This window comes from Thamnophis sirtalis, unplaced genomic scaffold (assembly GCF_051295495.1).
Source record: "Thamnophis sirtalis isolate CommonGarterSnake01/CBP01778 unplaced genomic scaffold, rThaSir2_p1.2 scaffold_10, whole genome shotgun sequence".
Taxonomy (NCBI): domain Eukaryota; kingdom Metazoa; phylum Chordata; class Lepidosauria; order Squamata; family Natricidae; genus Thamnophis; species Thamnophis sirtalis.
In genome coordinates, this window is record NW_028261390.1 from 56,638,982 (window position 1) to 56,652,853 (window position 13,872).

The following is a 13,872-nucleotide window of genomic DNA, read 5'->3' on the forward strand; positions in this document are numbered from 1 at the left end:
TGCAGCATCATTCTGATGTTTTATTTTGTAGTTTTTTATATTTTAAGCTAAAATACAACCACAAGTGTTTTTATGGTAAGCTTAACAGGTTTTTTAAAGTGTTATTTTAAAATCCAAAATGTAAATATATAAAATAGTATGAGTCTTGAAACACATGATAGATGTAAGCATGCTGCCATAATGACTCACATTAATCCTGCCTCTTTCTGTGTAAACAGATAAAAACTGTATTCATGCAAACATTTTTGCATATGCTGCCCTCTCTTTTTCCTTCTCATTTTTAATTTTCTGCATGACTTTCTGTACTTCCATTTGGATGGCTGCGGATGTAAAAAAAAAATAAGATCATATATTTAATGTCACTCTGAATGTGTATATACAACATTGGGTTTTTTCATAAGCAATAGACTAAGAACGCAAATATTCAGAAAATTGTATTACCTTAGCCTTTGTCTAAGGAAAACATGTTTATAAATTGTGGTTTAAACCAAAGATAAGAGTTCCACACCATGCTGATTCAAAACCATACAAGATGCATTACAGTTTACAATCTACTCACTTTTTATAAACAGTTCAAAATGTCACAGTAGAAGCAGGGATTAGCAAAGAGAGTTCTGGATAGTCTAGCACAGTGGTGGCGAACCTTTTTTGGCTCTTGTGCCAAAGGTAGGGGGAACGCAGGGGGGTCATGTACAGGCATGTCACACTCATATTTGCACGACCCAGCGCACATGCACTCGCTTCCCCCCTCCACACATGTTCGCATGACCAGCGCTCTCCCCTGCTTTTGGTGCGCTTTTTTCACTCACCCCAGGCTCCAGAGGCTTTCTAGGAACTGGGGGAGGGCGAAAACAACCTCCCCCCACCCCGGAGCTGCCCCCGGGGGGGGGGGGGGGGCTCTGAAGGCTCTGGAGCGTGAAAAGTGGCCCTACAGGCAAACCAGAAATTCAAAAATGGACTTCCGGTTTGCTCACAGGGCCATTTTTGGCCCTTCAGAGCCTTCAGGGAAGCCTCCTGAGGGCGAAAAACAGCCCTATGAGCAAACCAGAAGTCTGTTCTTGAATTTCCAGCTTGCCTGTAGGGTCAGTTTTCGTGCTCCAGAGGCTTCAAGGAAGGTGAAAAATGGCCTCAAAAGAAGGCCGAAGTCAGCTGGCCAGCGCACGCATGCGTGCTGGAGCTGACAGGGCAATGCCTCGCGTGCCTAACAAATGGCGCCGTGCCCACCTGTCGCACGCATGCCATAGGTTCGCCATCACAGGTCTGGCATATGCATTCCATATCTTTCCCTGACCTCTTACATCAATACTGTGATACTGTCCTAAGTATCGTAAATGTTTTTAGTCATCAATAGCAATAGGTCAATTCATCACTGAAGACAATCTGATAGTGTTACCTTTATCCTGAGGTGCTAGGTCTTGAGCCTTATGAAGCTCAACCTGTAAAGTTAAATAAATAATTAAACAATATGTAAATGGGAGAGCCAATTTAGTATGGTAATTAAAGTGTTGGTCTAGAAATAGGAAGACTGAGTTTTAATCCCGCCAGTCGGTTTCTCTCTGTTCAACCTACTTCACAAGGTGGTTGCGGGAAAAATAGGAGTAGGAAAGAATATCAGGTATGTTTTCTACCTTGAGTTACATATAAAGTAATATAGTGATTTTTAAAATGTTAAAAATATATTTATTGCAATATTAATGAGAAAAGTGTTTATGCTTACCAATGCCTTATTGTACTCTTTCGTTCCTTCCCAAGCTTGGGCCTTTCTATAAAGTGCTTTAGTATTTGTGGGATCTATGGCCAGAGCCTATTAAGTGAGAATATTAGTTATAATATTTTTCACCAATAAAATCCATTTCTAGCTATTAAGACTTGATTTAGGTGTTTTATGCAAACAAATTCTAGACGTTCTATAGTCTGGATGATAATCCACAGTCAATCGGATTCAATCAATTCAAACTAATGGAAAATGAAATCTGAAGCAGTTAGAAGTCTAAATCGCTAACATCCACCATCTGTATACTAAAACTCCTGATTTTCTGGACACTCATTAAACAAACTTGGATATAACAGACTAAATGGTAGACCCCAGGTCCACTGTTTCTGAAACAGCAATTTACATCATTGGTGTAATTACATAATTGATGTTATTCTAATAACTATGTAAACTTATATAAACATACATAAATTATAAAACTATAAAAATGTCAATTGCATATATCTGCAGTTATGACATTTGGAATTAACAAGATTCCCTTTTCTAAAAGTAATAAATTTGGGGTTTAATTATTCTGGTCGTAGTGTACATTTAACAGATCCTGGTTTAGTAGAGTTCAGATGCAACGCACCAAATCTATATACTGTACAGTTAGCCTTTGTGCAGATTTAAATTCTTATTTGCTACTTTGTCCATGTATAAAATGTGTAAAGTCCCATTCACATATTACACACATAAACTTTCATTTGGATTTAATAAATATTCTTTTTGAGACAAACTTTCTACCCTATCACTTTCCTAAATTGAGGGTTTAGTATATTTGCATAAGTATTCTGTGCATACCATTCATCCTGTTACTATACATAAATTCCTGAGAATATATACTGCAGCATGATTATACACCACATGAATGGGACAGCACACAGAATGCTTAAGGAAATATCTATTGATTATTTACATAGGTATTTTTTTCAAATAACATACTAAAGGCAAATGTAAGATTATAATCTCAATTTTTATATATATGGTGCGAACACTTGAATAAGATACTGGGGTATGCAGCAATTTAGATTCAAAGAGGAAAAACTGACTGGAACTATGAATATGACACGCTTGCCAGGAGCTCCTGTAAAGGAGTATATATTCCGGGCCTTTGGCAGCAACAGTCATATAATACCAAGAAAAGATGGGACTGATTTAAAGATGTGACTCCTATATGGTGGCAGGGACGGATACGGATAATCTGAACTGATTTTACTTTGCTTTACTATAAAACAACCTTGATGAAAGATGGATAGTGCCTAAATTTGATAAATTATTTTAAGAGATTTTTGGCTTCATGGAAAACTGCAGAACTTACAATATTTTTCGGAGTATAAGATGCACCTTTTTTCCTCAACAAAGAGGCTGAAAGTCTGGGTGCATCTTATACATGAATACAGCATTTTTTGCCTCCCGAAACCCCGCCCCCTTCACCAAAATGGCTGTACATAGCCTCATGGAGGCTCTCAGAGAGCTCCTGGGGGCTGGGGAGGGCAGAAATGAGCAAAATTTTGCCCCTCCCCGTGGACTCTGCAAGCCCCCCCCCCCCCAAGGGTATTTATGCCTCTCTTTAAAAAAAAAATAGGCCCATTTTCGCGAAAAACGGGCCATTTTTGGAAGGTTTGCAGAATGCAAAAACTTTTTTCCCCCTTTTGGAAAGCTCTTTAACTGATTGATGAGAATTACATTGATCAAGTGCTGTGCCAGCAGAAACAAAGTCTTAGGTGCTGCAGATTGTCAGCAATTTCCTTCTCCAGCACATGGATAAATACACCTGGAAACATCTACCTACCTACCTACTCTCTCTCTCTACCTACCTACTGTAGTTCTCTAATTACCTACTGTAGTTCTCTCCCTCCCTCCCTCTATCTACCTACCTATTCATTCTCTCTCTCTCTCTTTCTCTCTCCCTACCTACCTACCTACCTACCTACCTACCTACTGTATTTCTCTCTCTTTCTCTCCTTCTATCCCTCTATCTACCTACCTACTTTTTAAAAAATTTGCCTCTTCAAAACCTTGGTGAGTCTTATACTCCGGTGGGTCTTATACTCCGAAAAATATGGTACCTTATGGAAAAATATTTACCTTAGCACAGTTTTCAATTGCATCCTGCCATTCCAATAATTTCAGTTTACATGCAGCAGTATTAAGATAACATGTTAATGCTACTGAATTCAGCTTTGCACTTTGTTCCTCTGCCACAGCTTTTGAAGCGTCAATGTACCTGTATAAAATAAGATGGGGATTTTACAGCACAGTAGTCCTCATTTAGCAACTACCTTGGATGTGACCATTCACACATACAACTGTAAAAAATCGTAGTTAAAAAAAAGGATATATGCATTTTCTGACCAACCCATACACTTACTTCTAAATTTCTGCACCTGACAATAACACGACAGTGAGATTAACACTGGCACTGCTTTATGAGTCAATTTTATCTAAATTAAATAGCAATCTTTACAGTGTCCCTTTTGTGACAATTTTGTCAGGATATAGTGTAGCTAAAAAGACTCCCTGTATAACTAATTTATCAACTAGCAATACTGAATCAATAATTTGCAAATTAAACCAGATTTAATAACTACAGATAGTCCTTGATTTATAACAGTTCATTTAGTGACCGAAGTTACAACAGCACTGAAAAAAGTGACATGACTTTTCAAAATTACAAACATTGCAGCATTCACATGATCACAATTCAGACACTTTGCAACTTATTTATGATGATTGCAGTGTCCTGGGATCATGTGATCACCCTTTTGAGACCTTATGGCAAACAAAACCAATGGGCAAGCTAGAACTGTATTAATAACAACTTTAGTGATTTTCTTAACAACTGTGGCAAGAAATGGGGCAAGAACAAATTGCTCCCTTTCTTCTTTCTGTTGCTAAGCAAACCATTAACAAATGTTTTGCTTAGCAATGGAAATTTTGGACTCAATTTTGGTTGTACCTTGAAGACTACCAGTGTATATTAAATAACGTGCTTGCACAATATCCTGTGCCATTCAGCTAGTAAATATATGCAGTGTTATTTTAGTCCACATCCTGTATTTCCCAGTTGACAATTAAAGCATAGTTAGCATAGGATGGAATGACATTTGAAATCAGTAACTTTAAACATGAGCTAGTATTAACTGGGATTGTTTGGTAGTCTAGATAAGACTCTTTACCAGAGGAAAGGTATCAATTCTGATTATTCTGATTAAGAAGCCATGCTACATCTGGATGAAACAGTAGTATGCATATTAATCAATCACTGTTAAGAGTTTGGGTATGACCTGATTAAGTCAAGTTTCACTAAATATTAAAGCAAATCCTTAAGATGATTTAAATAGGACCTCAAAGTAAACAATTTAGTCTCGATTAAACTAGTTATCTTTCCCCACCCATCCCCTTTTATTGAATATAATTCACATAAGTTATAAAGAGAACCTTGAAATAAAATGATTTAAAAAAAATATAGTGATCAAATATTTCAATGTGCAAAGCAAGTGCATAATTTTTTTTACAAATAAATGGAGTCTGGATTTGGGGGAAATTTCCTTTAACTTTTTTTAAACCCTTCCAACATTCTCTTTTCACATTTTTGCAGAAATTACTGATTTTTTTATGGTATTATTTCAGGGATTATGAGGGCCATATGCTATCCACCAATCTATTAAAAATGGGAAAGGGCTACTTTGTCTATTCACAATTTCACTTTCTAATTAAAAAAAATGTGCGTACATGGCAAATTAACCTAGGGCTACCAAATCTGGACTGCAAAAATCTGGATGATCACTAGATGGCACCAAATAATTTAAATTTTCTATATTTCTTTGCTGCCTATCAGTAGTTATCAGATGTTTGCAGTTCAGACCTGAAAGCCCTTGGTAAGAGTATATTTTTAAGGATAGTAAATAATTTTACCTCAAAGACTTGCTATATTTCTTGACTGCCATTGCCCAATTTTGTGATTTGAAGAAAGAATTGCCTATATTTTTTACATCTTCAGCTACAGTCACAATCTTGTCAACCTACAAAAAAGCAAATGCACTGAGCATAGTAGCATATCACTTTATTTTGCTTCATAAAGAATTCTGGGAGAAAAACAGCTGGAAAGCAGTTTTCCACATGCTATTGAATATAGTGTTAAGAGTTGCAATGAAGCAACATGTCAGAAGTATAAATATAATGCTCCATTTAGCTATAAAAACTTGGGAAGCTGCAGAATGTCAAGATAGAAAACAAGACAAGGGAAAATTTATGTTACATGTTTTCTACTTTAAAAGATCAATAATATAATTTAAAGTGAACTTTTAACAAAACTTCTTTAATATTAATATAGGAAATAAATTAAACACTTACTTCCTTTAAATCTATGTCAGAATCTTCAGGAAAATCAGCATAAATATCTCCAGAACCATCCATGGGAGAGACTTCCCAGTTTTCCCCTTCTTTTAGCTCTCCACATTCTGCAATAATGCATAACTGTAGAAGAAATATATAAAATGCAAGTTTTTCAATGGCAACCTGTTTCACTTTTCAGAAAATACACCTGTCTTTTTTCCGAATGTTTTCAAAGCCTTGAACTTAGTGTTTTTCAACTTTACATGAAAAGTAAAAATAATCATAACAGTCTTGAATGTTAGTAATTAAACTGCAACCTAACTATTTAGCCTAAGATGGGTAGGGAAAAAGCTATTAACATTTTAATTCTCGCTTTACTACCTATTGCAGCAACCCTAACCAACTTGTTCTATATGCTGTGGTTGTAATTAAACATCTGAAGGGACCCAGCAAATATTTATTTGTTAAAATTATTCTATATATAAGTAGAAAAGATAATTACCATCAAAGCAAACAAATTTAATTACTGAATAATTAAATTCATATTTTTAAAAGGAATTATAACATATTTTAATTATCTTAAAATTTTATATGAAAAATATACCCCAACAATTTTAGCTTACCTTGACAGGTTTTTCTCCATTTACTTCAACATTTTCTAGAAGTTTTACGACACCCATGCCCTTGATCACTTGCCCAAAGACCACATGTTTCCCATCAAGATGAGGGGTGGGCACAGTTGTGATAAAGAACTGTGAACCATTTGTATTGCATCCTGCATTTGCCATGCTGAGCAAAGCTGGTTTATCATGCTAAACAAAACAGCAATATTGTTTTCATGAGAAAAATTCATTGGTAAATTGAAAATCGTATCTAATTTACTAATTTGCAATATTGTATATTTGGAAAACACAACTAAGAAAACCTTTCACCCAGTCAAAAAGTTGCATACACATATATAAAATTTATACATATACAACTAAGTTAAAGGTAGGAACATGAGATTGTGACATTTAAAAGACAAATATCTTAATATCTTAATATTTATGTAAGAATTTGAGATAAAATTAATTGAAATGCTCTCCTCACTTAATATAGTTGAAACTTTTTCTTTAGCAGAAACTGCTGTTTACACTACAGAATTTATATATGTGTGTGTATGTATGTGTGTATATATATATATATATATATGTGTGTGTGTGTATATGTATACATATATGTATATATATATATGTATACATGTGTGTGTGGTGTGTGTGTGGTGTGTGTGTGTGTGTGTGTGTGTGTGTGTGTATGTATGTATGTTGCATTTGTGCTGATAAAAATCCCAGCAGGGGTATGGCTAGCTGATGAGAGCTAAATAGCTTGAAATAGATCTATACTAGTCTCCCTTTATTTATTTATCAGCACAAATGCAACACAAATGTAACAAAGGCAACAGTAAAAATAATGGCTTTCTGTCTGGATGGTCTCCTGAGGTGAGCCGATAGACAGAGAAAGGAAGCAGTATGCTTCCTCCCATATTTAGGCGTACCAGGAGTTGTGACATAATACATACATACATACATACATACATACATACATACATACATACACACACACACACACACACACACACACAAATACGCTGTATGTTGATAAAACTAAAAGTGTTTATACTTTGGATTTTCTTACTGCAGAATAAGAGTTAGCACTCAAGTGATTCCTTTTCAGAAATCCCATTATCCTACATGAAAGGTGGCATTTAAACAGATCATGAAAGGAAAGTTGTGATCCCCAAATCTGCTCCAAAGAAAAACAGAGTGTGGTGTAAATGAATTTATTTAATTATTTCTTCCTTTTATTTTAATAAAAATCTTCTTAAAGCAGATTTGGAAAAAAGAACAAAAACTTTGGAAGGTATGAGGAGCTCTGTTTCTCCCTGATTTCTACCTTTTTGAAAGGCTTTAAATGTAGTGCTTGGTTTTCCTTCAGATACAGAATTCATTAGCAGAATTGTGGCCACTGGAAATTTAAATTATAAAACCTATTACCTTATAATGAAAATTTTCATCTTCAAACTTTTCTCCATATATACTTTCTCCACCTGTTCCATTCTGATTTGAAAAATCTCCACCCTGGATCATAAATTCCTTGATAACTACAATTGAACCAAAGTGAAAAAGCTGAAACAGATCTCAATTATCTAAAATCAACTGTCTTTTTTCCATCACTGGCTGTTTTTTTTAAATCTCTCTCTGCAAATCAGCATTTTAGCAAACTAAATTGATAAGAGGTATGAAAACGTTCTAAGCATGAAACAAAATTGAGAGGAACAAAATACACTGCATTTCAAACAGTATTTTTAGTGTTCTTGAGAGACCGCCTACTGCCAATTACCTCCACTCGACCAATTAGATCCCATAGATTAGGCCTCCTCTGAGTTCCATCTGCCGGTCAATGTCGACTGGCAACCACGTGGAGGAGAGCCTTCTCGGTGGCAGCTCCGACCCTATGGAACGATCTCCCCGTGGAGATTCGTACCCTCACCACCCTCCAGACCTTCCACACAGCCCTTAAAACCTGGCTGTCCCGTCAGGCCTGGGGTTAAAGACCGTAACCCACCCGAATTGTATGAATGTTGTGCTTTTAATGATGTACTGTCTTATGTGTTAATCTGTTTGTTCTCCCTTCCTTCCGAATTGTAAGCCGCCCTGAGTCCCCCCAGGGAAAAGGGCGGCATATAAATAAACTACTCATACTCATACTCATGTTCTGATCATAGGGAACAACTCTGAAATAAGCTATTCCAAGATCAAAACAAAATACTCATGCTCCCGAAATTTTGTTTTGAGGGTGAATTATATCAATTGTAGTTAGCACTTGTCTTTATGCAAAGGCACCTAATTCTATTTTTGTCTAATTTCCAATTAGTTCCTTTCATCTCTACCTAACACTCAAGTGTTAAGGGGCTCCCAAACCAAAAATATGCTCTGCAGCATTATAACACCAGGAACAGTCTTGCATTGAGCAACTTTTAATTGCTTTTCAGTAACTCAATGTTTTAATGGATACAAACAAGGAACTGTCATTTCTCTATTGTTTTCTTAAAATCTTAAATCTTAAAAAGTGTATGCCATCAGTTTTCTTTTACATTAAAATAAGACACCAACACCAGTGCTTCGGCTATCCCAAATTCTAATACAAGACACTAGAATCAAGGTACAATGGTGCTAGGCAAATTTTTGGCTGTAGTTAGATGTAGAAAGAAACTAATTGATGAAGGACTTGTTTCTCATGAAATGTATGCTGATTTGTTTTTATCTTATTTATTCTTGAATGCTTTGACTGTAGTAATGTTTCATTCACTCACACAAGAATAAGTACTTACTTCTATGGAAAGGACATCCTTTATAATGAAGAGGCTTTCCAGTTGTAGGCCCAATACCTTTTTCTCCAGTACACAATGCACGGAAGTTCTCTGCAGTTTTAGGTACAATATCTGCAAACAGTTCGAATACCATTCGACCAACTGGAATGAGAAAAATCTGTAGCTGTATTTATTTTAGCAATGTGTATCCCACCATTCTTTCAATAAATCTAGGACTCAATTCATCACTGAATTCTGCCAGTATTAATACAACTTTAATTGTACAAAGAGTTCTTTAATTCTGATGTTCCACCTGCCAATCAAATATTTAATTATTATTCCAGATCAAGCAATGCAGCTTTTCAGTATATGTGAGACTATAACTCTAGTTTTATCTACATTCAAATACACATCATCTAAAATCCATTCAGTTGCCACTAGATTTCGGTAATAACCACTCTACTGTTGATAACTTCTATTACCATTATGGATAAAAACCTGACCAGCACCAAATATTAGACACTCTTCGTCTTATAACCATGTGTTTAGCAAACCTTCAGTTACAATGGCACAGAAAAAAGTAACATACAACTGGTTCTTGCACTTAGGATTGTAATAGCATTCCTGCAGTCATGCGATCAAAATTTGGACCCTCGGAAATTAATTATGATGTTTGCAATGCTCTGGGGTTATGTGATCACCATTTTCTCCTTTCCCAACCAGTTTCCGACAAGCAGTCAATGGGCGAAGCCAGATTCGTTTGACAATTGCATGATGTACTTAACAACTGCAGTGATTTGTTAACTGTCGCAAAAAAGGCTGATAAAATTGGGTGCAACTCATTTAACAACAGAAATTCTGGTCCTAATTGTAAGTCAAGGAACACCTGTACAGTTTTTTTGAACAATATTTAGATTCTCATTTTAATAAGTGCATCTGAGAGGCAGATAATACTAATCTTAATTTTAAAATACTTAAATTTATTAAAACAGTATTCTTTATGACTGCAACACATAGGGTTTCATACAGTCATGATGTAGGTTTTACTGGATGCAATTAGTATATTCCATATTATGAAAAATTATTGTTGTACCTATCAATGTTGTGATACACTTTAGACACTTTAAATATTTTTTTAACGTAAGAAGATAGTGAGTATTATGGATTTCTATAGAAAGTAGTAAAATAATTAAAATTTTATTTCTGTCTTCTAAAGTTGGCTTAACAAAACAAGTAAGTGTAGGGCAGTGAAGGGGCTAATGTTTTATGATAGTTGTATTTCAATATGAATTTGCTCCAAAATCAGAATCATTGGGACTGGTTATGTTATTAAGCTAAGAGGCAACACTAACTAGAATATAAATCTAGATGTATCTGACTTCAGTGGGATTTATGGTACTTCCAAGTACACACGTGTGAGATTGATCAGGTGATTTACTGATTGAATGGAAGATAATATTTTACAATAGTTCCGCAGAGCATTAACCTTCGGCCCACAAAGGATAAAATCACAGCACATTCCTTTCCTTAAGGCTATCGAAGCCAGTTTATATACAGCGAGAACTCAAGGTGAAGAGCTTTATCGGACCACACTCCCTCAGGTTTCAGCGGTGACAAAAGAGTGCCCTCACGTCGTCCCTAGTTGTGCAAAGTGACTTTTGCAATGGGAGAACGGGGAAAAAACCCTCCGCAACCTTAAGTGAACCCCTCATCCAAAGCTTCGGCCGCTGTGGTATTACCACCAGGAAACACAGCGGCCTCCAGCGTTGAGTTCCAAGGCTGAGGAAGGCTTCGAGAGACTTCTGGAAGGCAAGGGAGCGCGAGGCTTGGGACGCATTACAAAAGGAAATGCCGGGGCGCTGGAGCCATTCAATTTATCCCCCGGACAGCAGCGCACATACATAAAAACAACCCACCCCACCCACCCCGCATCCCCGGCCTCTACTCGGAGCCCGTCCCGTCGAAAAGGCCTTCCTCGTTTACCGCTATTTCCTCAGAGGCACCTCGCCCCCGAAGACGGGGGGCGCAAAGCTTTCCTCCTGCCCGGAGACTCCGATGCGGCACGGCCACCCCGCTGCCAGCCCCACCTGCCCACCTCCGAACACGCGTGGCCACCCGGCCTCCTCCTCCTCCTGCCACCCGCACCTCGTTCACCCCCAACGTCCACATCGAAAAAGACTCGGGGGTTGTTCGGGTTGGACGGTTTCGAGAGCGGAGAAGCGTGAGACATGTCGGTGCCGGTTGCTACCGCTGAACCAAAACGCTACCCCCCCTTTTTTTCCCCCTTGCTGCTTCCCGGGCTCTGCCGCCCTGCCTTCAGCTGCGGGCTTCAGTCAACTGGCTCCGCCTTCCTCCCTGGAGAGAGGCGGGACGCGCTACGGCCCTTTGCCCGCTCTTTTAGTTGAAAAAGGCAAGAATCGCTCTGTTGCCAGGCGTTTTTTTCGGTTACTAGGTCTTCAGCGGTTATACATAGCAAACATTGCAGCTTCGGTTACTGACTGATTACAGGTCAAGTACATCGTGGTTTGCTTGCATCTGTGTTCCCACACGAAAGCTTTTGAGAATGGGGGGTGGGGGTGTTTTCAAAGCCTCCCGGCTTCAGTGTCTTTGGCTAATTTTGGATTTCGTCTTGGGTGTGTAGGAAGTTATCACCCAGCCCCCTCCCAGAAAAATGAAATATCCTAGGAAAGATTGAAAAAGCAGGATATTTCTCTGGATGTGAAACATGAGAAACATGTTTTAAAAGACAGAATAGCTCCCTGTAGCTTCCTGCCCATCCCCAATTTGTCAATGGGCAATTTAGAAGGCCAAGATAGTCCACTTTACATAATAAAGAGTTCTCCCCTTCAGCTCCAGGGGGTGGGATTAAGGCATGATAATATTGGCCCTTTACCCAACTCGCCACATGGCATCTGAGAGCTCAACCAAACCTGGATTCAACACGCAGCCTAGAGAGTTGCCCCTGCAGGGCCCCATGGGAGCCTGACAACCAATCAGAATACAAGCTCAAGATCAAAGGCCAGAGAGGGCATAAAACCAGGGACTCAGCATCTCAGCCTCCATTCTCTTTTTCTCCACCAACATTGAAGCATGTGATCACCTTTTCTGTTCAGGACTCAAGCCATGTTGTCCTGTCCACCATTGAAACCATCTTTCCAAGCAGCCTCCATGTCTCCAGTGTCTTTTTCCCCACTTGGAGCCGAACCCATTTCTTTCATCAGGTGAACCCAGGAAATTAGGTTATTTCATTTAACCTAGCACTAGCAGTTTGTCTGAAGCATTCATTAGCAACCCAAAGGCTTCATTTGCACTCAAAGCAACACATGATAGGATGCACTTTTCCCCCTTCGAAGTCTGTTGCCAGCAAGATAAAAGTGATGAACATTGAGACCCCCAAAAAATATCAGATCTCATAGACATATTGGTGGTGGGAGTAACCAATCCGTAAAAACATTTTGAAGTCATAGGTAATCAGAGAAATGGTATTTGCTGAACTGAAGCTAAGAAAAGCAAATTCTATGGTAGGGATCGTTTGTAAAGCGTTTGAAAATAAAAGTGCTAACACTAATTCCTTTATACAAATTTATGATGTTGGAAGAAATCCAGTCCTTCTGGGTTCGGTTCCAAGTGGGGGGAAAACACTGGAAACATGGAGGCTGCTTGGAAAGATGGTTTAATGGTGGACAGCAGGGGTGGGTTTCTCGCCCCGTTCCAACCGGATTGGTTGGAACGAGGCCGTCGGCGTCCTCACGCACGGACGCGGCACGCGCACGCATGTGGCGCGCGTGCACGCATGTGGCGTCCTCACGCATGCATGCAGCGTGCGCGTGCACATGCGCGGCGCGCGCATGCGTACTAGCGTCTGTGCGATGCTCCAGCTGCTCCTGGAGGATCGCGCAGGCGTTCTGCGCATGCGTGGAAAGCGCGAAATTCGAAAAAACCGGGTAAGGAGCGGGCGCGGGTGTGTGGGCGCGCGCGGGCGCGGGAGGGCTTCGCCGTTCCCGGAAGTTACTTACTTCCGGGTTCGGCGACCAACCGGATCGCAGGGACCAGTGCGAACTGGTCGAAACCCAGCCCTGGTGGACAGGATCACATGGCTTGACTTCCTGAACAGAACAGGGGGATGACATGCTTCCAGATGTTGGGTGAAGAAAAAGAGACCGAGATGCTGAAAGTCCCTGGTTTTATGCCCGCTCTGGGCTTTTATCTTACCTTGTATTCTGATTGGTTGTCAGACTCCCATGGAGCCAACTCTGTAGGCTGTGGTTTGAGTCAAAGTTTGGTTGAGCATTGCTTCTTCTCAGGTGCCATGTAGTGAGATGGGTAAAGGGATATCTACTATCACGCCTTAATCCCATCATCCTGGAGCTGAAGGGGGGAGATCTTTGCTATGTAGAATGGACTGGCTCAGGCCTTTAATGGCCCAATG

General features: G+C 39.0%; 1 protein-coding gene across 2 annotated transcripts; it reads right to left on the minus strand.

Moving 5' to 3' along the window:
• Positions 1 to 4: 4 nt before the first annotated feature.
• Positions 5 to 11,782, minus strand: PPID (peptidylprolyl isomerase D). 2 transcript variants are annotated; one of them, XM_087724661.1, is made up of 10 exons: positions 11,589 to 11,781; positions 9,465 to 9,605; positions 8,128 to 8,234; positions 6,718 to 6,906; positions 6,113 to 6,235; positions 5,675 to 5,781; positions 3,845 to 3,983; positions 1,718 to 1,804; positions 1,394 to 1,436; positions 5 to 320 (listed from the first exon to the last, which is right to left on the minus strand). In XM_087724661.1, the coding sequence occupies exons 1-10, from the start codon at positions 11,671 to 11,673 to the stop codon at positions 232 to 234; spliced, it is 1,110 nt and encodes a 369-aa protein (XP_087580787.1). In that variant the 5' UTR covers positions 11,674 to 11,781; the 3' UTR covers positions 5 to 231. The 2 variants fall into 2 exon arrangements, with proteins under 2 accessions (XP_087580787.1, XP_087580786.1); XM_087724660.1 differs by lacking the exon at positions 1,394 to 1,436 and having other exon boundaries at positions 11,589 to 11,782.
• Between the last annotated feature and the right edge of the window lie 2,090 nt (positions 11,783 to 13,872).